Source organism: Phalacrocorax aristotelis, chromosome 4, assembly GCF_949628215.1.
Source record: "Phalacrocorax aristotelis chromosome 4, bGulAri2.1, whole genome shotgun sequence".
Taxonomy (NCBI): Eukaryota; Metazoa; Chordata; class Aves; order Suliformes; family Phalacrocoracidae; genus Phalacrocorax; species Phalacrocorax aristotelis.
In genome coordinates this window covers 50,991,512-51,017,833 of record NC_134279.1, presented here as the reverse complement: position 1 = coordinate 51,017,833, position 26,322 = coordinate 50,991,512, and the positions used below count along the sequence as shown (strand labels likewise).

The window sequence follows — 26,322 nt, the reverse complement described above, 5'->3', positions numbered from 1 at the left end:
GCACCCTTCCACAAAAATATGGTGTTGCTGATGGGTGGTAGCTTGCCTAGGAAGAGCAGAGACTACTGGCTCCCACTCTGCTTTTCATAAGATCTTGTCTTTGTAAGAAAAATGAGAGCTCGGACAGAAGGTTCTCCCTAGGCAGGTGCAACAAGGAGGCTAAATATATTACTTTTTAAATTTCAAATGTTGGCAGATGCACATTAATGCCAGAAGGACATTGCCGTGGTGGAATACTTTGGTTTATTTTAGAGCCTTTTATTAGTGAATTGTTTTTCTAGCTCTTCAGTATATCAAGAGTTTCTTTGTAAAAGAGGTAAAATCAATGCACATACATGACAGTTAAGGGTAATGAATATGTAGTAAAAAAGTGGAATGTTGCACAATCACTATACACCGATAATAGTGATTTCTGTTTATATGCATGTCTTCCTATATACAACTCTTGCTATTACAAATAGTCAAAATCAGTTGGTTTTACTGTTCTAATTCTGTGCCTTCAAAGTTGGTAGTTATTTATTCTGGAAAAAGTATTAGTACATGTTCAAAGATTCCTGTCTGATGCAGACACCACATACTCAGTAGATTAGTAACATTCTTAAGATAAGGAGTCAAAATATTAATTCATTATTTAAAAATTTCTTACAGTTCTGTTTTTTTAAATATATTTTGGCAATAAAATTTAAACTGTAGTCATCTGGTACTTACAGAAAAGAATCATATAAAGTACACCTGACTGATGTGAGTGGTTTTGGAATACAATCCCATACTTAATAATTCTGAAATATAAAATAAGTATATGAAGTAACTTCCTTTAATTTCTTCGTAGTTGCATAGTAGAAGGGAAGGAGAATGCAGAAAGAGTTATTTTTATGCTTTACTTCAACTGACTAGAACTTTTTTTTTTTCCTCAAGAGTTTCTGGTTTTATTTTTCATGCTTTTTCCCCCTTCATTGGAGCTTCCATTATATTATGTTGTTGTTTTAAGTATTTTCTGCAATTAACAGCCTAATGCTATTTTGTGTGCAACTTGCATGACTAAATTAACTTAATGGATTTTAATGCTAGAGTCTTTTTTTAAGACTGTGAACATAAAACACAAACTCTTAATAGAAAATTCTATTGTGATGATAGGTCTTCTCAGATTATACTTCTGTACCTGATTCCATCATGGCCTTTAATTTTCTTATTCTCATATTTAAGCGTGCTGATGATATTTCAAGTTCACTGTCAGACACGACACTGCTTGTACACTTTTTTGGCAAGAAGGGAAAAGCTGAATTGAACTTTGAAGATTTTTATAGGTGAGTCTCAACTTTATTAATTCCTTGTAAAAAATACTTCCATGCTTGTTCTCGTTAATTTGTGTTATATTACTATACACATTGTTTATGCAGGCATGTATATAAAGTTTATGTTCCCTTTGTGTGTGTTCTATATACAAAGAGCAAAATAAAACAATAAGTGGGCCAACATTAAAAAGCCCTGTACTAATGCTGCTGCATTGGCAAAATTTGTTAGCACTTGTGTGCATAGTTGGTTTGGGGTGGAGAGGTTATACCCCAACCCTGTCCTTGTAAGTATGTAGAAATTTTGTTAATGATTTTGAATTCTTTTTTTTCCTCCTGGTTTTCAGTGTTTTAAAAGAGTTTGTGTGCATCTCTGCTCTTGGGGACATACTTAAATGTAAAGAATTTTCTGAAGATATCGTGTAGGCTGGGAAAAAGTGAAAACACAGTGGAAGCTATTGCTTAATTATTATGCCAGTTATAATAGAGCTTAAAACCATAGGGAGAGTGCCATAAAAACAGAGCGATAAAACTGTATGGTTCTGTGTGATTGAAAAGATAGTGTTTGGTTATTGTTTCCTCAGTAAATACTCCCAATATGTATTGTCTTTATAGTTATCGCTTAACTGTGTGTTCTAATCAATCGGATGCTTGCAAAATATTTTCCTTAAAATTATGTACGTCATGAAAAGTATTCAGTATTTCCCATAATTAAAAAAATGGTGTCATCAAGTGAAATCATTATCCGAGTTCAAAACAAGAACCAGAAGAGAAAGTACGTTTTCAAAAGGCATCTAGGTAAGATGTCTATTAGTGTAAGATGTGAGCGATAAAGAGGTCAAAACCTAGCAAACCTATTAATGAAAGAGGGATCCATCAAGTTTTATTCAACACTACTTTACCAGCTCAAAAAATCATTACACTATGGGTTGGTGAGGAAAATACTATTGTATGTTTACCTTGCACTTACACTTTTGCCTAGATATCCTGTCGATTTGAGCTCCCCATAGTTCTTAGAAGTCAAGTTACATAATAGGAAGGAGTGTTGCAGGCAATGTCTACAGGATGGGAACTCTTGGGAACCTGTAACAGGGAAGTGTTACAGGTTGTGCTTGACAATCAGATGAAGATGAGCTCCCAGTGCAGTACTGGGACTGAAGAGCTAATTTCATCCTTGATTGTATAACTAGGGCATCAAGCAGAATCAGGGAAGTTATATTTCCTTTTTATATATAGCTGGTTTTATACTTCATCCAGTTTTGGTGTCCAGAATATACTAAATATATAGTTAAGTTGGGGAGAGTTTATAGAAATATCATAAGAATAGTGAAGTATTGAAGAAAAAAGTTTAGATTGAAAGGCTGCAAGAGCTCATCATCCTTCATGTGTTAGAAAGGTACGGTGTAATTGCAATCTGTAAGTAACTATATGGGGAGTAAGTTTTGGGAATTCATTTAGTTCCATGATGGACTTTTCAACCTAGCATATAAAAATAAAGATCAGTGACCCACTGAAGAAGAAAATTAAGCAAACCCAAACTAGAAGTAAATTAGAAATATAAGTATTAAGTCATTTTAATCCTTGAATTAAGTTTGTTGTATTGAGTAGAAAATATTTCAACATAGGTAAGGGATTTACCAAATTTACCATCAGTGCTACAAAAAGGGAACTAATTGGTATAATGCTATTTGGCTTAATATTCAATGAGTCTTTTAAGGGTATGAATAGTAGAAATATAAAGTATTACTATTTCTTGATATTTATGTTTGTGTTTCAGATTTATGGATAACCTACAAACCGAGGTTCTAGAGATAGAATTCCTTTCCTACTCTAATGGGATGAACACCATCAGTGAGGAAGACTTTGCCCATATTCTTTTGAGGTATACAAATGTGGAAAATACATCAAGTTACCTGGAAAACATGCGCTGCAGGATTCCTGAAGAAAAGGTAATAGTTTAGCTAGGACAGCAGTGGGCCACAGGATCCAGTCCCAGTGTCATGAAGATGAAAACATAGCCTTCTTGGACTGAATGAGATTCTGTCACTGAATTAATTAGCACCAGGATTTTATTCTGATCATGAGCTGTATGTCACATGTTTTTCAGATTACTTCCTGAATAAAATGTAGAAGAGTAAATAGCATAGAATTATGTTCCATAGGATTTAGCTAGTAATATTTTTGAAGTTTAGATAACAAAGCTTTATATTACATGAAAATTCAGTTTAAACAGCAAAACCCATAAGACTTGAACAATTTTCTAGCAATGAGGCATTAAAACCCCCTTCTTACTTCTCTTTTATACTGCCACTGGAATAGCATCTCTTCAGAAACAACATCAACACCCTTTATCTAGTTGTTTTATAGTCTTAAATGGATCCCTTGTATATAATTATTTATGGTATGTGATTCTTATGAAGAGATAGAAAAGATAATAAAAACAGTAAAGGTCATGAGGTAGATAGTCCTTCGTTTGTTTAACAACGAATGTGTTGTCACAGGTGTATCTGAAAGAAATGTAGTGGCAACTATGCATCAGTGGTAATCGACAGGATAACATTAAAAGTAGCCCTTCAAATAAGGGATGTTTTGGATATACTGTTTGTGTTTACAGACGGAGATCAGATTAACCTGTCCTAGGAATCTAGCTCTTTCAATAGCTGTGTATTTTGATAGAATTGACAGCAGAGCTTGTGAAGAAAAGTAATAAATCGGTTTGGACAGTTTTTGGGGCTTTTTGTCTGAGAAATTACATTGCAATTTCAGTCTACTGAGTAAGTAAGGTCAGCTGACCTGATAGAAACACACTCCAAAAATCAACAGTTTTCTGTTCAAATATCTGGATTATCTGACACTCCTGTGGTTGTACAGCAGTTAGGTCCACTGAGAGATAAATGTAGCTGGGAAGTGGAAAAGGAAAGCAGGGCTGTCTCTTCTGCACCAGATGAGGTGTAAGATGAAGCAGTAAGATTGAGATCAGAGTTCCCGGTCTGGCTGCTGAGGTGCTCAGTTCTAGCTGCTCTAAAACATCTGCGCAGCTTTCAGTATTCAAAGCCAAGACAGTGCAACAGAAATACTATAAGGCTTTTTTTTTTTCATGGTTCCTAGATGGTTTTTGGTTAGGGTGCAGTCAAGATTTCCAGATATATGGAAATCTGGAAAAAAAAGAAATCACTTTGAGGCTTGTATAACAACAATGATGTATCACTTGGGTAACTGAAAAGTAATGACAGTCATAGGTATAGAAAAATGCTTCTCTGAATGGCAAAGGTGGAGTTGATTAAGTAAATATAAATGCCAACACTTTCTTTTAAACACAAGGAAGTGTTCTTTGAAGTTCATCCCTAAGTCTTCCGGTGCAAGTCTTCCACAGTAGTTTCCTCTTCTGATCTCTGATGGGACCATCAGCTAAGGAAAACCTTCATGTAGAAAGCTGTCACTCAGTTACAGGTTTGCTTATGCTGTGTTCTAGGAATATCCTGGCACTTGACCAGTGCCGTATATCTCCATTAACTAAACCAAGACATTGCCATTTTCCATGGGTCCATATCACTGGCTTGGTAAATGTGCTATTGGTAGAGTGGAAAAAGTAAATCCCTGTGACATCTGTGGTGCTTGCCACAGGCTTTTCAGAATGGGACTTTGCCTCTTATTGCCATGGAAGCGTTTTTCATATGTTTGCACTTTCTTACACTTCTAATAACATCATAATTTGGAAATTATAAAATGTACTCTCTACTACAGTGAAAAGCTGCAATACTAATACAACCAGAGGATTCCATTTAGAAGAAACATCATTCTAGCCTGTAAAGGAATAGGCAGCTACTCTCACAGTTGGCAAAGTTAATTTTTCGTGGTGCTGCATGTAGAAGCCTCTAAAGCAACATGATGATCATTTGGCATAGCGTAGTCATGTTAAAATGTTCAGAGGGCATGCTGCCTGCTCACAGGATGTTTTCCTCCTTTCACTAACTAGATGCCAAGCAGTGATTCATTTAAGCTGGCATCTTGAATTACTACAAATATCAGCTCCTAAAGAAAGCCTATGCATTTTTAACAGCATTGGTGCATTAATATAGCAGTTTTCTTTGCTGTAGTAAAATATAATCTGTCCAAATAAATAAAAAAGTTTGTTTCCTTGTACATAGAAAATAAACTACTGGAAACTATTTATTTTCTATGTACAAGGAAACTAACTTCTTTATTTATTTCCTGTGCTAAAATGCAAAACATATGGCAAATACGAAATGTTATTAGTTACCAGTTGAACAAAATATGGTCCTAGGAAAGGAGAAAGACAGTAGCCTGCTTTATGCCCAACTCTGTTGGAGTGTCATTTTGCCTGCCCTTCTGCCTCCTTTGTGTCCTTTGCTGTTCTTCCTTGAGAGGAAATAAACATGTATGATTGCAGATGATTTCAGCAGAAATTGTAGAACTCTTAAGTGAAGACAGCTCTTTTTCTCATAGCTAAAATGTTGCGGAGTATGTACAGCTTAGCCATGGACTGCAGGGGTGGCTCCTTCATCTCCTTGCTTCATCCCCAGTGTCAACTCATGGTAGCTGTTTTCATCACTACTGGAATCACAGAAGCTGCAAAAAGGCTTGTTTGTAGACCAGTGGTTCTCAGCCTCACCTATGCAAGGGCTACTTTCCATCTGGACTGATCATCTCCTCTGTAGTTATATGGAAAGAGCTAGAATTTTTCCAGTAGCCTGACCTCTTACAGTATCTCCCACATTCAAAATATTTATAGACAAATTGGTGCAAATTAAGGATTTTTAAAAATCATTGTGAACATTAAAATGTCAGCTCAAGACTTTGATGACCATTTTCTATTATTGCTATTTTGCCACAGTACCTGAGGGTCCTAGCTGGGGACTGAAGTTTCACTGATCTAGGTATTTCATAAATATGTGACAAAATTATTCCAGTCCCAGAGTTCAGTCTAAACAGAGTGCAAGAAACAGAATTTGGACACAAACTCACAAACTATTAGATGCCAAATGCAACGCAACAAGAAGACGGTATTTATTAGTATTCGTAAATTAAGCTTTTAAGATATAAATTTAAAGGAGAATAAGGAGGCTGTTCTGCTTGTGTCTATGAGAGTTTCCTCCCAATTTCAAAGGATGAAACAGAACAAATCTGCTGATTGAGAAAAGCAATTCATGTTGGAGATGGGTCAAGTTCTCCAGTCAAACAGTTTATAAATCTTAGCTAGAGCTTAGTTAGGATCACTTAAGCAGTGGTTTACATCTCAAGTGGGTGGAGGCCTATTAATGTCTTTTAACAATAATATGTTGCTCTCCACATTTAGCATAGTGCTTACTGTCTCATATGAGCTCATGGCCAACCTCTGCCATTTACTCGTCTGCCACAAACCTGTTTCAGTATGTTTTCTGTGTTCTGCCGTACCATAATGACTTTGTATATATTTGAGGAGAGACGTAGGTCAAGATCTTAGTTTGAACAGAAGGGCTCACTGGTCTTTCTGTTGTCTTCAGGTTTATTTTCAGAGAGAAGTAATTAAATAGGATAAAAGGATAAAAGCAGACAGAAGAATAGCTGGGAATGATAGTTAAAGGAGGCCAGGGAGATCAAGGTCTGATGAAGAACGTGATCCCATGTTCAGAATGGCTGGCCATGGAGAATGAGATATAGGCAATGGTCCTGGCTTAATTCAAAGTCTCTGTTTAAGGGCTCTTTCAAAATCAGTTTAGAGATAGTTTATCAGGTCTTTGGATTTATAGCTAAGATGAGAGAAAAGCAGAACAAATATCAGGAAGAAGAAAAAATAAGCTCTTTTAACAACAGCACTTTCAGAGAAACTTTCACAGAAGATACTCTGAAGTCTGATCAAAATGCAAAAGATTTTTTAAAAAGCTGGAGAAACCCTGGAATACTTGATACTTGGAGTATCAGCTGAAGAGACCTAGTTGTCTAAACATGGGTATGTGAAAACTGCACCTTAAAGTACAGAGCTTAAGTTAGATCATAACATGTATTTATTAATTCATCCAGTGTATTCATGTGAGCACATATGCCCACATATATAATAGCGGTTTGCAGGTTTTCGGTAGTAAACATATTCCAATATTCATACAAACCTAGACTCTTATTCTCAATATCAACTGCTGTAATAGTCGTGGAATTCTTAAAGATTGACTTAAGCAATGGAACAATATATCTGACTGGTTTTTGGGTGAGATTTGCTATCCATTGCAGTGGCAAAGAGGAAAGACATCTTGCATACCTCAGGAGACTCCCATTCTTTACTTCATTAACTTTCAGTACAAATCTCTATCTTTTTCAATGGGTGTGGTATCTATTCTTAAATAAAGTAGACATATTTAACTGCAAGGTTTATTTATTCAGTTGTCATCACTACTGATAATTCTTATGGTGTATATTGTTCTTTTATTTTTTTAGGGTATCACATTTGATGAGTTTAGATCATTTTTCCAATTCTTGAACAACCTAGAAGACTTTACAATTGCAATGCAAATGTATAATTTTGCAAGTCGTTCCATAGGTCAAGGTAAGTATTTATATTTTTATAAAAATCTGTTGATAAGGTTACAGAGCTGTTGACAAAAATACAAAAATGTTTTGTAATTCGTAGTTTGTAGTTTTAATGTCTTGGGTAAAAGGCTAAGAAGGCTAGGACTCCAGCTTTGAGAGGAGAAGGCTTGGTCATATCATGAGAGATAATGATAAAACTTTACAAAGTCATATAAGTGGTGGATAAGCTGAATGCAGAGTAGGTGGTCACCAAATCCTACAATACAAGAGTTAAAAGGCACCTGATGACACCAATAAGAGATAGGTTTAAAGCAAACAAAAACATTTCTTTACACAGCCGGCATCTGGAATCTGTCCTTCTATGAAGGTTGTAGAAGGAAACTGTCAGAAGATCCAAAGATGGATTAGACAGATTTTTTAACAAACCAGTAAGTGGCTGCTGAAAGAACTAGGCAGGTATGTAGTGTCTAAAATCCTTAACAGAACAGTTGAGATGCTTGGGGAGTGCAAGGTGAAGAATATGTGAGGTAGTCAGACTTGTGTGCTCTACTCAAGTAGCATCTTCATGGGTCTGACACAGTAACACCAACTGGTCCTACCTCGTGTGGCCTTACCAAAGGAGTATACTGTTTTCTGTGTGCTCTGTTTCTTAGGTTCTGTGTCAATTAAGTAGATGCCATCAGTACATACGTAACATAGGTTTAATTATAATATGTTTTTCTGATTTTGTTATTACACATAGTATATTTGTGTAAAATAATTTATACCAATTAAGTGTTATCATATCAGTATCATATCAAACTACTTGGTTTAGAACTGTGAAATCCAATCCTAATTTTCACATTTTCTTATTTTTTGAGTGTTTAAATGTGAAAACTCAAAATTTACTTGTATTTCATAATGTGTTGTCCACGAAGTAGGATTAATGTATTTTATTTTTTCTTCTGATGTTCTCTTTATGCAGACGAATTCAAACGTGCTGTGTATGTAGCCACAGGCGTGAAGCTTTCACCACATTTGGTGAACACAGTGTTCAAGATTTTTGATGTCGACAGAGATGACCAGTTGAGTTATAAAGAATTTATCGGCATTATGAAAGACAGACTGAATCGGGGGTTTAGGGTAAGGATTCTAATTTTTATAGTTATCTTAGTTGACTTTACTACTTACCAGTGCTTACTTTAGCACCTGTATCACCAGTAGGTTTGCAAACCAACAGTGTTTATATTTAAAGACATATGTTTTATAGAAATCCTGAAGCAGTCTGAAAGATAAATGCCTTCTTAAATTCCTGAATTTTTTATTAGAAAGCAATACATAGACAATATAATGTACCTTTACAGTACACAAACCAAACTGGAGATGAGAAATCCTCTGCATACTGTCATTTCTTCTGTATTATGTGATTGCTAGACTGGCACTAAGAATTTTAACAAGGGTAGCAATTATGTCTGGGTTGTTTGCAGGGAAAAGAGTGTTTCTCTCTCTCAAACTCAGGCAGTTTAAAGGTCAACCATTGGCTCTTCTAAAACATTTTTAAAAATACCAAGTATTGATAGTGACTGTTGGAAAAAGTTGCAGCAGAAGATAGTTTTTATTTTCAAATAAAGAATTAGTGAAGTGGTGCTGAACAATGCTATATTCTAGTTCAGAGTTGCTTTTGATAGTTTAACCCAGTATCTAATACAGGGTTAAATTACAAGAAGCTAGAGGGCAGGAAATTGCAGAAAATTTTCATAGGGAACAAGCTTGTAAATCATGCTTTGCCTTTTAGGTAAATGTATAGGCCTTGCTGCCCTCTTCAGGTTCTGTGTAGTATAGGGGAATTTTATAGTATCAGAAAAATTTTTAATGAGAGTATGATAAATAAAAGTCACATTTTTTTTCTTCATATGACAAGTGTTAACATTTTTACCTAAATGTAAAATGGTGTTCTTACTGACAGCTTAATCCCTTAGACATAAATCTTAAACTGTGTGATGGTTCCTAAATTGACATTTCAGTATGTTATTTCTGTAATGTACTTTTAGTCATTTTCAGTTAGCTTCCTAAATATAATTTTAGAACTTTCTGTGAAGTGGTGTTGAGTCTAATAGTTTGCTTGTTATTTTTGTAATACTATGATCAAACATAAACTGTGGATAACAACCACTGCATTTGTAACAAACTTATTTCATCGTTGGTCCTCAATTCCTTTTATTATGGTGTGGGAATGATGATTGTTTCACAACTGTTTCAAGATGTTCAGCTATATGTTTTAATTGTTTACTAATTGTAAGTGTGCAATGTATGTTAATTTAACCAGAAAACAGTCTGCTTACTAAGTAATTCTTGTAAATGTATTACATGTTTCTATTTCACAAAATGCATGACAGAAATCACATGTAATCTTTAAAAATATCATCCAGCACTATTCAGTCTTATGTAGATATCTTTCTTTTGCCTAGGCCACTATAAAATATTCCAGTGGACTGTAAAAGAACTGTAAAAAACAGCCAAGGATGTCAGAAGAATAGCATGGCCTTTCATAAATGATATGTCTAATTTTAATTAGATACGAGATATATCCTGGATTGCACAGGAGATGGTCGTGATTCAGTTACATGCAGACTTATTAGAGTATTCAGAAAAATGCATTCTCTTCAATAATTAGTAGTATTACAAGACAATTACAGTACCAAACTTAGGAATTACGATTTCCAGTAAGTTTTTGTAAGTGTCACACAAACCTGATCTTTCCAAGAGTGGGTAAAAACTCTGCAAAAATTTGCCTTTTCAGTTTAATAAACACCCCCACACACCCTGATCTTTGTTTAGAATGAAAAGGCGAAAACACGTAAGAACCTTTTGCCCAGGGCAAATTGGTAGAAAGTGCCATTAATTGTTTCCTATTGTTTGTACATTAAAAGTTACACAGTATTTAGTGTGGCCAGAACAAGTAAAAGTTTACCCCCTTGCTCTGATAATGTGGAAGGCTCAAATGTTGCTTTGTGCTAAATCAAAACTAACAAATCACTAACCTTTTCTTTGTTAATAACTGTGTTTGAAATCCATATTAAGATTTGGTCAGTTCCATTATACGGATGAAAGAACATAAGCTTCTGCTTATGCAGTATTTTGTAGCAACATGGAAGTTTTGGCCGTGAGAAATTTGAACCTGTTTCTAAAGTGTAAATGCCTCATTTTAATGTTAAGTATCCTACAATTAATGTCTGCTCAAATCAATGTAGTCTCTGATTATCACTCTAAAACCGTCTAAGTTTAAAATAGGCCTATGACTTGAAGTATGATTTTACAATTAACATCTTACATTTAGTAATTCATCTTTTTAAAAAGTTTTATACTAAAATGTTTGCCCGGAAGAGCCTTGAGGGCATCACAGAGCTTGGTACTAGGACCATGCTTTTTAGAAAAGGGCGTTTTGTAGTTCACAGAATCCCAGGTTGGAAGGGACCTCAGGCATCATCTAGTCCAACCTTTCTAGGAAGAGCAGAGTCTAAACAAGATGGCCCAGCACCCTGTCCAGACGACTCTTAAAGATGTCCAACGTGGCCGAGTCAACCACTTCCCTGGGGAGATTATTCCAATGGGTGACGCTCCTCACTGTGAAAAATTTCCCTCTGGTGTCCAGTCAGAATCTCCCCAAGAGCAACTTGTATCCATTCCCCCTTGTCCTCTCCATGTGACTCCCTGTAAAAAGGGAGTCTCCATCTTCTTTGTAGCTACCCCTCAAGTACTGGCACATGGTGATGAGATCCCCTCTGAGCCTCCTTTTCTCAAGGCTGAACAAACCCAGCTCTCCCAGCCTATCCTCGTATGGCAGGCTTCCCAGTCCTTTGATCATCTTAGTTATATAGTCTGACTAAAGCAAACATATTTAAGAGCAAAGAGTTACACGAGTCCAATGAAACTGGAGTTCTGAAAGGTCAGTCAGTACCTACCAGCTTTGTCCTATTTAAAAGCTTAGTCATAAACTTATAAAATTGAGGAAGGTCAGGTACTACCCCTTATAGGAACACAATAAATATTAATTTTAAAATACATTTTTTGGCATGTTTTTGGAAAAGTGAATGTCTTAAAGAGTTTATCAAATGAAATTTCTCTCTTTCTGGAATACAGTTTTATAATCTGAAACCATTTTTTGTTTTAGTAGTTTTAAACAAACTAGTATATTAAGCTGCCATCAGGTGGTCAGTCAGAGTATTGCCATAAACGTGAAAAATGCAGACACAAACAGCCTTATTTTTGCTTGCTGTTTGGTTTAAATAGTTCTTCCCTTTCTTTTTTTTTTTTTGCAATTTAAAATATATAAGAAGATTCCCTTTCCTTTATAAATTCCATTTTTAAACTGAAAAATTTGGAACTTAGTGACTAAATGATAAACATTTTGCCTAGCACATATTTTACTGTATCTTCTAGCTATTCGTCACTTAAAGCCATTTTTTTGTATTTTCATGATGCCGTTGTCTTATGCTTACCTCTGCCTGCCTTCACATGTTGTCTGCATCTGCGCACTTCTCCATCTTCTGCTCCACAGGGCTACAAACCTATACAGAGGTATACTACTTTCAAATCCTGCGTGAGGAAGGAACTCTATAGCAGATAAATGACGGTATGTGTTAGCAGCCCAGTCTGAGTGTGCTGGCATGCTTGCAGGAATGGCTGAATGTTAAACTGTCACTGCTTTGTTTCCCATTCCAAAATTGAGGAATAAGTTACCTGACTGTAAGCAATGTAATAGCTCAAAGCGTCATGTTGTGTTTTTGACTGAAGCAGTAGAATTTTATTCTGGAGCTGGCAATGACTGACTCACACTGTCACTGTTTTGTAAGCCAGCCGCAATTTTGTACTATGTTTGAAATAAGGAAGAGTTCTTTCATAGTTTCTGTGGCTGTTTTCTGTCTGTCCTGTGACCACTTTTCAAATAATATCTCAGGTACCTATAGCTAATAAGTATTTACCAATGAATATTGTAGAGGCAGGTTTTTTTTTTTCCTGAGAGACTGTTAGTAACTTGATTCTACTTTGATTTACACAGTTACACTTTTGAAAAAGATAATGTGGTTTTGGCTTGATGAATGCTACAGCAGCAATTTTCAAAAATCAGAACTGTGCCCACACATGACCACCATGGCTGTTTCTGTGTATCCACTACATGAATATTCATTCTTACGATTAGATGGCACTGTGGGTTTTGGTGTAAAGACCGGGGCGTGCATATCCTATAGCCATATTGTGAAATTGTTTGTCACATGGTAGACACACCAGAAATGTGTTAGTAGACCTTTCTCTTTTACATAAAGGAAGAGTTTGCTCCTTTGCAGTTTAAGGTTTTGGTGCCAGCACTTTTTTCCTGTTCATATTTATAGACTTTGTAGTAGTTGCTATGAAGGCTGTGAACAGCTCACGTAGGTCCTAGATGTATTATTTTGCAGAGGGGAGGAACTAAGAGATGTGCATCATGACAAAGAAGGCCCCACAGCCAGTGGTCTGGTGTGAGTGGACCGTGTGGAGCAGCCAGCACATCTCATGCTCCTGAGCCAGGAGGGTTTGACTGTCGTTCCCTGCTGTTCTTAATTCTGAGGCACAGTATTAAGCTGAAATTGTCTAATAACCATCTTCAGATGCTTCCATACATCAGCATATTGGCATCTGACCACCTGAATCCTCCCCTTTCCTGTCATATGCCTCTCTGAGCACTTGTATGCCACTGAGCGTGCTGGGCCTCTGGTTTAAGTCTTTCTTCCCTAACTCCACCATGAAATTCCTTGCGTGTCAGGGAAGTGAGGAATGTAGGTACAATAAGCAGAAGTGTTTTGGATCCTGTTTATCTTGGGTGGTGGCTGACTTCCAGCACATTGGAAAATCTAAGTCTGTAAGGATGAGAGGTGGGGTCCATTTACCCAGACTGGTAGCCCACCAGCTCACCAGTCCCACTGATGTTTTCCTTTTGTAGACCCCTACGCAAGACAGGTAAGGGAGAGGGAATATATCTAAACTATTGACCTGTTCCCATGGCACAGCATGTCATGTACCCCAGATGCTGTTGGTTGGGACTCTTCATGCCATAATTTTTTTCAGTGAAGTGACACATCTTTTGAACAGGCTTGTTCTTTGAAATTCAGTAAATATGGCTTGGGGCATGTCCAGGCTTACACAGCTGATTTCCTCCTAGAAGGAAGATGAGTACTGTTTGATCTGCATACACGCTTCTCGTACATGTAACATTTAGCATACATAGGATTACTTCTTTATTATTTTGATTAACTATTAACATTTTTAAAATTATACTTCCTCTTTATGAGTATAAACCAAATACTGAAGCATTGTACTAATATGTGAGGAACACAAAATGAAATTTTATCTTAGCAAACAAAGCATCTGGTTTCTGGGAAGTGTAAATGACTAATCAAATAGTTAAACCAATATTTTAGTAATCCAACTCATCAGTCACATAAGAGGAAATTTGTGGCTTTAGATCTATTCTATGTAACTTCATCTCTTTGAAACTTTTGACTTTCAAAACTTCCTTTCTTCTTTTCCTATGTCTTTTTAAAAATCATTTTAGGAGTACTTAGTCTTTTTGTCCCCACTAATTCTGCCACAACCTACATTGTAGTTGCATATCAAGTATTTTTGAAACTGTAAACTTTTTAAGATACGGAACAGCTCTTGCAGGAAACTGGCAAAATGGTATACGGTCATGATGCTTTCCTAATAATTTCAGTGAAGGTTATGTGACCAGGCAGAACAAAATGCAGTGACACAAAGAATCCAGTATCTAATCATCAAGCCTAATAAAATTAGCTTGGCGACAAAAAGAGAGACTGTCGTAAAAGCATCAAGTTTACATACATTGACACCTTGACAGAGGTCTGAATTCAAGCAATAAATTAATTCATTCATCGTTTGAGATGGAGTAAACTGGGAGAGAAATATACAGTGGAGATTTATAAAGGGAGATTTTGTTCACTCTGTATAAAGACATTCTCAAGAAAAAAGATTTAAAGTTGATAATAGTATGCACTGGGAGACAGACAGAGAAACCGGGTTGGTTTTCCATGCACTGACCTGGCCACAGGCAGCCTCACTGACATAGTATAGAGCTTGCTGGTTATTAACCCTGCTCTTCTTCCCACCTGGAGCTCCTGGATGCTATAACAAGAATGCTTCTGGTACCTAAGCTTGCTTGTGTAGGTCTGTATCAGATATCTCTTCCCTGTGCACTCAAGCATGCACTGTAGACCTGTCGTGGTTTCACCCCAGCCGGCAACCAAGCCCCACCCAGCCGCTCACTCACCCTCCCCCCTGGTGGGATGGGGAGAGAATTGGAAGGGCGTAAGAAAGAAAACTCATGGGTTGAGATAAGAACAGTTTAATAATTGAAATATAATAATAATAACAACAATAACAACAACAATAATAATAATATAATGATGATGTAGTGAAAACTAATTAAAAAAAAAAAAAAAAAACAGCAGAACAAAACCCAGGATAAACAAGCGATGCAACCACTCACCACCCACCGACTGATGCCCAGCCAGTCCCTGAGCAGCAATTACTGCCCCCAGCCAGCTCCCCCTCAGTTCGTACACTGAGCATGATGTTATATGGTATGGAATATCCCTTTGGTGAGTTGAGGTCAGCGGTCCTGGCTGTGCCCCCTGCCCTCCCAGCTTCCTGTGCGCCCGGCAGAGCATGGGAAGCTGTAAAGTCCGTGACTTAGTCAAGGACTAAGCAGTGCTTGGCAACAGCTAAAACATCAGGGGGTTATCAACATTATTCTCATCCTAAATCCAGAGCACAGCACTATGCCAGTTACCAGGAAGAAAATTAACTCTATTGCAGCCAAATCCAGAACAAAACCTCAAATATGTAAAATTCCCTTGTCCCTGCAGACACATTAGAGCTACTGCTCTTCACTTGAGCAATTGCTCATGTGTCTTGTGATGTAACACCCAGAGTAACGTATCCAGTTGTTACCTATTCTGAGTTCCTATTTGTGCAAAGTGTTACTTAACTTAAAATATTTCTTCAAATTTATTAGTTTTTTCCAAGTGTCAGTTGATGGAAATGGAAACTTTAACCAAAACACATGTGAAGTGATATAGGAGTTTGTTACTGTGGAGGCGAACAAAACTAATTCTTTGCCATACAGTGTGGAGTAAAAGCGAATTTACATAATTCTAAAAATAATTATTTTATGTTTAGTTTACAAATTGAAAAGATTAAAACAAAGATGGAATCATTGGAGATTTGAAATTGGACAGTTCCAGTTGGGTAATTAAATTTCAGTCTCGTACAAAAAAAACACATAAATGTATGTGAAATACAAAAATCTGCTGCAATTACATCACAAAGTTAGGTGCGATACAATAACTCTTATTCTTATTTTGTTCCCAATATAAGTGTACAGATCATTGTCTTTGCTTTGATATACTTTCTGTGGTAAATGTAGAACTCTGATGAAAGAGATTAAGATACTTGGCATACGTACCATAGATTATACCGTACTTTGAATCCGCACCCTGAAAAGGGATAAACAGCACATTGTGCTGTACGTTATGTATCTCTAAATTGCACTAATGCAATTTACTTAACAGCGTAAAGAATGTTATACACTTATAATAAATAATGAAAATCTCTCCTTGGGGAACAACGGTACAAGCTCTGTGTGGTCCCAAGAGCTGGCAATGTTCTTGGAGAGCTTGACTTTCTGCATTGCTCTCCCTGCGGGGCACACAGCCCAGCTCTGCATCGGCAGGTACTCCTTTGCATACACTGCTGGGAGGACAGGAAAAAAAAACACATTAGTAGGAGCTGCCTGGCAGAGCTGAGAGGAGAACTCTACTTCGAGTGCCTTATGGAAGGGTTATGTAGGAAATTTCTAATAAAGCGTTTTCAAGGTTGATTTCCAAAGAAGGATGCTAGAGGCCAACTTCAGGAGGGGTTCAAGTCCATCTGAAAGTACTGTTTGCTAAACTATTTGTGTGCTCACTAACTGTAACAGACACCACTTAATCTGTAATTCCAATTTTTTTCACTTCTAAAGTATTGAAAATAAATATTATATGTCACAATTGTAAATCTAGGAAATAAGTTGTAAGTCCCAGTAATTTCTTGAAAAATCTTACGATTTTTGCATTAAAAGAACTGTTTTCTAGATGTTCTGAATTTTGCAGGGCTTCTAAATTGCTGATTAAAGGTTTATAGAAAGTCATAGTTAATAGTTACAAACAGCATCTTGGCACAGATTGGGAAAGTAAATTTCATTCTGAGAAAATTTAAGAAAAACAAAAAGGACTCAAGCAACTCATTAAGAACCTTATTGCTAGTCATGTTTCTGTCTTCTGTAAATACTTCATTCAGTCAAGCAACATTAAATGTGTCATGTAGTTAATATTTTGAAAGCTTTTCGTTTCCATACTTCCCTAATATACAGCAGTTGAATACCTGAAGAGGCTGTTCCTTAGTAGTTGAAGAGACTGTTGCTTACCTCTTCTCTAAAGCCAATAAAGTGGGTAGTGTGTGATAGGCACGCCTCCCTGGATCATCTTGCTAAGGTAGCTGGAAGTTCCAGAACCCAGACTTTTGATCCTAAAACTGACTCGAACCTTAAAAACATACCTGAGTAAAGTGGGAGTAAAATGTTCCAGTGAAATGCGAAAGTGTTGCAGAGTATGTGGACAGGATGTTCTGTATAAGGATTTGGTACGCTGAGAGTAGATCGAACAGCAGTGCGTACATTAGAAATAAGTATATGAACAGTTAATGTACTTCAGTGTTTCTTTTACTGATTTTCATGAACATTTCTCTGAACCTGTTTCATAAAATAAAAAATAAATGCATATCTCAAAGCACTGGTTAATCAACTGAAAGTGCTTTTCTTAAATAAGGCAATGCCTTTTGCAAGTAATGCATTTTTTTCATAAGATTGACAGTAAATCTCAACTAAACTTTGCGTTCATGTAAGTATTGTTTCTAGTATTTCATTTAAAGTCTGGATTACGTACTGCTGTGGATTAGATTGTTTTCTGAATATTTACAACTAATGCATAATGTTCTATGCTTTTTAATTATACAGGATGAGTAATAAGAATAAGTGAAATGTAGGCTTCACTCTCTGATGGTTGGTTTTCAAATACTGCAACGTCACAGTATTTTTAACTTCTTCACTCAGTTCAACCAAAACAAGCTATCAGACAATCTCTCACCTTGACACTGTAACCATTGACCTCCAGATACTGGACTTAATTTCTAAGATGAATTACAATTTAAAATTACTTGTAAATGCCTCTGACTTATCTACAATTACAATTCCTGTTCCTTACTTAGCCTCTTTCCCAGTTGACGGAATATTTAGCCCTGCTCCATCTTTCTGAACTTACTATCAAAATAGGCTTGTGAAGTTAGGAATAGCAGAAGCAATAATGAGACCCAGTGATAACTACAGACAGCATAAGAGTCTAGTGAATCTCCCAGGCCAGCCTTTGGACGATACTCCTCTCCATTCAGTGTGGGCACTTATTAATGTCAATGAACTACAGTGCAGCTCAGGATTAAAGTAACCTAGTATAAAGAAGCTTTCCTATCATCTGCCTATTTTGTATTTGGCTTTTGCTGGTGCCTCAGTTTCTTGAACATCGGTAATTTTCTGTGTTTTTTATTTGGTGTTAGAGGTGGCTTAGTACAGTGTCAACATGAAGAAGCAAGAAACAAAACTAGAGAGAGAGCAGGGCATACCTGAATAAAGAGGAAATCCTTTCTTACAGCTTTTAATATACATAGGCTATTTGCTGATACTAACCATGTGCTGTGAGGTGAGGATGCATTCTGAATACTTAACCTGTGTGTGGATTTATAACCCTCATTATACAGAAGTACTTCTGAGTCAGAGAAGTATTTGATCTGTTGTGGTTTAGCCCCGGCCAGCAACTAAGCACCACACAGCCACTCGCTTACTCCCCCCACCCCTGTGGGATGGGGAGGGAATCAGAAGGGCAAAAGTAAGAAAACTCATGGGTTGAGATAAGAACAGTTTAATAATTAAAATAAAACAGTAATAATAATAATAAAAATAGTAATATAATGAAAAAGAAAGTAGAGATGAAACCTTGGGAGGAGGGGAAAAAACCCAAACAACAAGTGATGCAACCGCTCACCACCTGCTGACTGACACCGCAGGTCCCTGAGCCACGATCGCTGCCCCGCCGGCCAGTTTCCCCCAGTTCACACACTGGGCATGACATCACGTGATATGGAATATCCCTTTGGCCAGTTTGAATCAGCTCTCTTGGCTGTGCCCGCTCCCCTCCCAGCTTCTTGTGCACCGGGCAGAGCATGGGGGAGCTGGAAAAGCCCTTGACTAGTACAAGCACTGCCCAGCAACAACCAAAACTTCGGTGCGTTACCAACATTGTTTCATACTAAGTCCAAAGCACAGCACTGTGCCAGCTGCAGTGAAGAAAATTAACTCTATCCCAGCTAAAACCATGACAGATCTTTCATGATTTTAATATTAAAACATACATCTAGTCTGTATGAGTGTGAGTCAAATTTAATGTAATATTAAGGAATTTAGTGAACGATATCTGTTTCCAATTGTATGTTTTTCACTTTTCACAGGAGACTCCAAAGTATGGTTGGAAGGAATATTACTCTTGTGTGATGACTGTAACCAGTGAACATCTCAGAGATCTATGGAAGCAATTTCGGAGACGAGATATGCTGAGATAAAGGAAGAAAGAAGGATTATCTACACTGGCTAGAACTACTTATTCCAATGAATTATTAATTAAGAACAAACCATCCAGGGTGAATCATGAATCTTCCTGCTGCAACAGAAAACACAGGACTTCTTTTCCACTTAATATGGTGATCATCAACTCTTACAACTGCTTTGAAGTATGTATTTTATTTAAACAACAAGCTATATCACCTGATTAGCAGAAGTATTTTTTTAAGAATACATTTTTAACATTATTTTTTATTATTTTGAGATACGTTTGTCATTTAAACAAACAAAAAAAAATTTTACATCTGAGTAGGCAAATGTTTTGGCAATGAAGAGACATTGCCCCGCATCAGCTTAGACTGTGAATTTGCTTCCAGAACAGCACTGTTAAAAGTTTGTGCTAAATTGGGAATGAATATACTAAGTAGCATAACAATTATGTACGAGTTGAATGTACGAATTCTTAGAAGCTAACAAAGCTGTTTCAGTCATAATGTGAATGATAGGTATTTACCTAGGAAAGGTACTGTATAGACTATAATATTCAGATTTTCCAAGTCTTACTACTATGTTTATTAATTTATCCTTTAAAAAAACAATACAGATTTTAAGATGTCTTACGAGCAGTATGGTGAGAAAAGTCAAAATGTTCAAATTCACCTTAAGTAACACACACTTTGTAATATTTATTATAAATTTTATTGCCATACATTCAAATTCACTGATATATTTCTGGTAGAGTAAAACTTCATGTGTTTCTTGTGAATAGTGCACTTGTATATGAAGTAAGATGTGGCACTGAGTAGAAATTATAGTTGTTTAATTTGCTACTCCGGAATGCAGTATCTGAAAAATAGATAACTAACTTGTGTTTGTGTCAAACAAAAAAGCGAAACAAAACATGAATGCATGCAGCAGTACAGAGCAACACTCTGTAATATTTGAATATTACGCATCAAATATTAGATATAAATTAGGCCTTATAAAGTTTATGGAGATGACAGGCGATGAGTAGCCACCATGACCTTTCATGCCCTGTAGGTTTAGATGTTACTGAAACAGTGATAAGGACACTGTTACATTTCGTTTTCATATTCTCTAAATGTTTTCTTTGGTATTGAGCAGCAGCGTTTTCCTTACTCCCTTTCAAGATGATTGTTAGGTGGTGTGAGTTAAACCCAAACAAACACCAACACACATTTCTTACATCCTTCTTGAAAAGGTTCACTGGACGTTAAGTAAGTCTGTATCTATTTAGGAACAATCTGTGCCTTGAAATATTTCTAGCCGAATATACACACACTAAAACTAATGTCAGTAAATTGTTATCGGAAAGGGAAATATTTGCTGGAGTCTGACAATTAAAATAGAACCAAAATAATGGTTTTAAATCTTTTATTACTCCAAATACCTGTAAGCAAACTTCTCAAAGTCGTATTTAGTGCACATGTTGCTCAAATACCATCATTTATCACATGTGAATAGAAAAGATGTATAGCATCTGTGGAAGTACACCTAAGTTTAGAAATGTTTCATTTATAATAAGATTTATCTCTGCTAAAAATCAAAATAAAATGAAAAGGGAGATTTTTTTTTAAGGAATTCCACTCTGGGAATCTTAGGGGAAAAAAATGTGCTACCTGTGGCTTTGTCTGAGAAAAAGCCAGTTCAGAAAACTTGGAAGGATGCTACTTGAGAATACTTCATGATAAATACTTACCAAAGTTCCACCGTGGCATCCTTAAACTACTAACAACAGGAAAAATTGAATAAATTGGGATAAAGACATAACAGAACATGGATAAGCTGCAGTCCCTGTGTGAACATTTAGGGAATTAATTGTTTCAATGTATCGTCTTGGTACGGAGAACTGTCTCACTGCTTCTTGTCAGCGTATACAAAACCCAATTTTCTACTTCGGTGATGAAGGACAAAAAACAGGAAGAAAGGATAGGGAGTTACCGAAGGGGTTCCCGTCCTGCCTCTTCATTCACTACTGCCCACTGCCAGGGATCCTCCCCTTGGAGGAAGCAGCAGCCCCATCATCGTTTCGCTCCTCCACTGCTCTAGGCAATAGTGCACTTTGCTTTTACGGCTGGCTTGAGACAATTTTATCATTTTTCTATATATTTCCTAACTATAGTCACTTAATATAAAATAGAATGTGAAAGTGTCAGATTAGTTTTTAAGGGTATTTTTTTCTCATGTTTAATAATAAGTTATTTAATATAAATATGAATATATGCATATGTTTATTTCAAAATAAATGCACTTGAAACTAATTTTCTTTGCAGTGTATATCATTCAAATTCTTTTCTCACAAAAAATTTTTTTGTCATAACATGAATATACAAGTGCTTTGAATTAGAGCATCTCACGGTCACAAAAAATAGATTTTTTTGCTTCTTTTGGTCATTACCTTAGATAGGTTTGCTTTTCTGCCACAGAAATGCGTATAAAAGAGCTGGACGTGCAAGGACAGACAGGTGAAAACAAAGCAGGGTGATGGGACATGCCATCTGCTATAGAGGCACCCCTCGGATAGGCAGCAGTCACTATGCATGATGAAACCTTATTCGGAATCCACCAGATCCCTGGCAGCAGAGAAAATTTGTATGCTGCAACTAGATTATTTGAGAAGTTGTGTAAATGAAGGCTTTTTATAGAAACGGCTCTCGTTCTCTTCTGTAAGTTAAGAAACCTGTAATAATATAAGAAGATATTCAGCAGATGCTTAAAACTGCCCACTGATGCCCAGACCAGCTGTATATTGTGATAAAATGGTAACTCTTAAACCTGCGGCTTTGGGTAGCTTTGTGATACTAACTTTTGTCTGAGCTCTGATGAATTCCTAGTTCCCTGCAGAACACCCTGTACTGCAAGCTGCTCCCCACTAATCTTCTGATGTTGAAGATCACCCTGGCAGTTTCCCTCCTTGCACATTTTGGCAGTAAGTCTATACAAATTACTTCCACTGCAGATTCTTGTCTTGTATTACAAAGCAACTTATCAGCCTGAAGAAAAAGAAACTACTTAACGGTGACTTGCAGCAGATCGTTGGTCATACTGCCTGGTTGCTGTAGTTATTTGATCTCCTCTTTTCCACCTAAATATCAGGATAAGGATGCATTGGAATAAAATAGGAAAAAAATGATAGAGGAATTTTTCACTTTGATTCAACATTGCATAATATTCATTATGTAATGATGTGTCTTGCTCTCTTGTCCCACTGAGGACGCTTTCAAGCCAGTTTCTAGCAAAAGAACTCCAGACTAATACTTGCAGAAGGAAAAGAATCAGACCAAAAGCTCACTATTCAAAAATGAATCTGAAAGAGAAGTAATTTGTGGCAATACCAAGTGTGAACTCCCCTTAAAATCAAGCTGAAACTAATATGAAAAATTTCTAATATATGTGAGGTTTGAACTTACGGTATTTTTCCCTGTATCTGAAAAACCACGAAAGCATTTGGCACCCTGAACCTGTCAGCAGATGGTGCCCTTAGCAGTATTATGTTCTTTTTCGTACACGCACAATTAAATACATGGGGGTGTGCTTTAATCTTGAATGGGTAATGCTAATTTTTACCACTAGTTTGACTTACAAATTCCTCCCACAGAGGAACGTGACTATTAGCTAGGAGCTTTCCATAAAAATATTAGTACTCACTTGGAAATTTTAATATAAAATTCCTAATTTTATACATATGTAAACATTTGTAAAAACAGCAACATATTAAATGTATTCAAGTTTTACTAATATGTTTCTGTTTATTCAGTGTAAGCAAATAAACTGTGACTCCTGGATTTTTTTAAAAGTACACAGAGCTGAGTTACCTGTTTATAGGTCCACCTTAATTTAAAAATAAATGAAATTAAATTAATATCATTGCATAGGAGCTTTTCCAGTTCCTGTTTCATAGCAATCCATTGCAAGTAATTTTCATTTACAGTTTTTTCTTTCTGACAACAAATTTATAATCCTCCTTTTTAAGCAGCCATACCCATAAGCCATGATTTTTTAATAAGTGTTTCTACTATTAAGTTGGTTTAGGTGATTTGCCTGAGGTTGTACATTCTGGATTGCAACAATGAACTGTAACTCACTCTACCCCTGATTCAGAAGCTACAACCTAGATTCAAAGAGTGTAGTGCTGTAAAAATAAACTTTGAAGTCTTCAAACTTCTGCAGTAAAATGCTGAGCCTGAAGTTAGTCACCTAGGCTCTCTGAACGGATCCAGGCAGAGAATTGCACAAGATCTGTTTTAAATCAGCCAACTAGCTAAACTAGTTAACCAGGCAATACTGAGTATAGGGATGTCGTAAGATGATGCCCCTGGGAGCTGTGCATTCTCGTGCACATCTTTCATGGCCAGTAGCACATGTGTGACGGGGGTGAGACGGCTCAGTTAGGAATTAGCACAGCAAAAAATAAAATATCACAAACGTATGTATATATGTGATTCAACTAAAACAGCTCCCGGTTACAAAAGTGCTGGGGACAGAATGTGAGAGGGAGTGGAAATACATTGCCTGAAGCAGAGTTGAAGAGTAGGATAATGGCAGTCTGGATTCAGAGGGACTTGAGGAGCTGCGGTAGTTGCTATCAAATTATGCGTCTTACAGATGGCATAGCTTGTAAAGACAGTAATATGCCCTTGCACTTTGAAACCACATGACAAAACCCTGTATGAGGAGTAGGGACTGGAATCCAGAAGTCCCCGTGTTGGGCAAATGCCCTGAGAGGCTGCCGAAGCATTTACTTTCTCTGGTCCTGTGGATCTTGCATCCTTTTCAATATCACTTTGTAATGACAGTGGACAGATTGTCAAAACTGGTTTACAGACTGGCAGTTAAAATACTTCCAGAGGAAGTGGAAAAAAATTAATTGTGGCTGTCACTGCATTTTGTGCAGAGACATATTCCGAGGATCCCCAGCAATAGAAAGCATGAACGTGGGCAGGTACCTCATCCCTGAACAGTGATCAAACCTGGATGTGTGACCAAGGTACTGAGCGGCTCAGTGCTGTCAAAGCATTTCAGGGCATTAGCTGTGTAGAAGTGGGTTTAAACTGTCTGATCTAAAAAAAAAAACAAAACCAAACACAAAAACTGTCAGACTTATAGTTTTACATTTAGATTCCTGCTTTTTGAGTCAACCATTAAGCCACATAACTTCTACTCTGAAGGGTAGAAACCACTGGATCAGTGCACACAGCATGGGATGTCACTAGATGGGCTAAGGTTTCTTACATACAGCTCTTTAGGGGCTTTCCACTCTAGGGGTCGTGGTTTTTGCCTAAGTAGACACATGTACAGTAGAAATGGTTTAAATTTTTCCCCTTTAAGTGGCAAAAGGGAAAGCAGCAGGGGAATGAAAACTCCAAGCTGAATACATCTGGGAAAAAACAATGCCATGAAAAAACCTACTGCTGCAAGTGATGGAGGAGTCATGGATAATAAGCCCAAATATGACTTTCAACAACTTCCCTGAAGGCAGACTCCGACAGATACAGTATTGTATCAATTCAGGGGCAGCAATCAAGAAATTCCAGGAAGGACTTCATTACTTAAAAAGGAGCTAAAACAAACAGTAGCAAATAATTAAGTACCTAGCTAGGACGAAGGGCAAGCAAGAGGATGAATGCATCTGGGCCAGCCCTTCAATTCAAATACATCTGACAGCTAGGCTGAGGCTGGAGAGGCTGCTAAGCTGCTTGTTTTCATGTAGCTGGGAGCCATGAACCGAACACAGATGGTACTTGACTCCAGCTGGGATGCAACATACCTTTTCTAAGTGATACCTTACGCCAGAGACATTGCAGAGAGATTCCTTTTCCTATGTGTGGTAAGTGTGGTCCCACACCCAAACATTCTGGAGAGAAGCAAGCGGCACCGTGGCTGTCATGAAGGTCCGACAGCATCCCTGTAGTGCTGCTGGTTTGCCTAATTAGTGACCGTATGTCTGTGTCTGTGTATTCCTGCTTCCAGCTGCTGGTCTGTGTATCGCACTTGTGCGAAGGCAAAAATTTATACTCCTGTCTTGTTGTCCCTCCTCCTCTTGCTGCTCCACTGAGTATGTGGGACACGTGGTGGGGGAGGAAGTATTTCACCATATCAGACTGCTTACATAGAGGAGGAGATGTTCAGAGTCTGTAAGCGGTAGGGTCCTAATCAGATTGAAAAATACTTCTTAAATTGAGAGCATTTTGCTTGTGTGTTTATTTATCATTCACTGTATTCTGCATATACTTAGTTCGGGAGTTTTTTATTAACCAAATACTGAGCTTAAATTCATCAGGAAGTTATGGGATTATAAAATTAATCATGCTTTATAATTTTCAAACAGTCCTAGCACAGTAAATCTGTGACATCTTAAAATTATATAATAATACAAAGTCTTATTTTTCCACACTAAGTTGTTGTAATGGTAGTCTTAAGAGTTCAATGTAATTTTATAACTGAAATGTAATGATCTAGATACACGTATGGTATTTCCAGCTACTCATCATAACCTATGAATGGACCGTGAATGTGAACATCTATGACCAGCCTTGGATATTAAATCTGCAGGAGCCTAAATGAATGCTTGACAAATGCTCTCTTACTGCAGTACTGTGGTATTCAAATTACGTATCCATTAAGAAGGACACTGTTAATTTACATAATCTCTTTTGTTTCTTTTGTGAATCATTTTACTTTTTTATTCTTACGTTTTGAAATTGTATGGCCTTTCAAACTGGTACAAAACTGAACTCTGAAGAGACTGTATGCTAA

General features: G+C 36.9%; 1 protein-coding gene across 6 annotated transcripts in view; it reads left to right on the top strand.

Annotated features, from left to right (window-relative positions):
- The window catches only part of MICU3 (mitochondrial calcium uptake family member 3), a 66,601-nt gene extending 44,774 nt beyond the window's left edge, over positions 1-21,827 (top strand). For 3 of the 6 annotated variants that reach the window (XM_075091406.1, XM_075091405.1, XM_075091402.1), the window contains 6 exons: positions 1,204-1,304; positions 3,067-3,238; positions 7,719-7,827; positions 8,776-8,933; positions 12,349-12,423; positions 19,437-21,827. In XM_075091406.1, coding sequence (XP_074947507.1) covers positions 1,204-1,304; positions 3,067-3,238; positions 7,719-7,827; positions 8,776-8,933; positions 12,349-12,417 — 609 coding nt within the window. In that variant the 3' untranslated portion in view covers positions 12,418-12,423; positions 19,437-21,827. The remainder of the gene's footprint in view (positions 1-1,203; positions 1,305-3,066; positions 3,239-7,718; positions 7,828-8,775; positions 8,934-12,348; positions 12,424-19,436) is intronic. The other 3 variants (XM_075091403.1, XM_075091404.1, XM_075091401.1) reach the window with 1 other exon arrangement.
- The last annotated feature ends 4,495 nt before the right edge of the window (positions 21,828-26,322 follow it).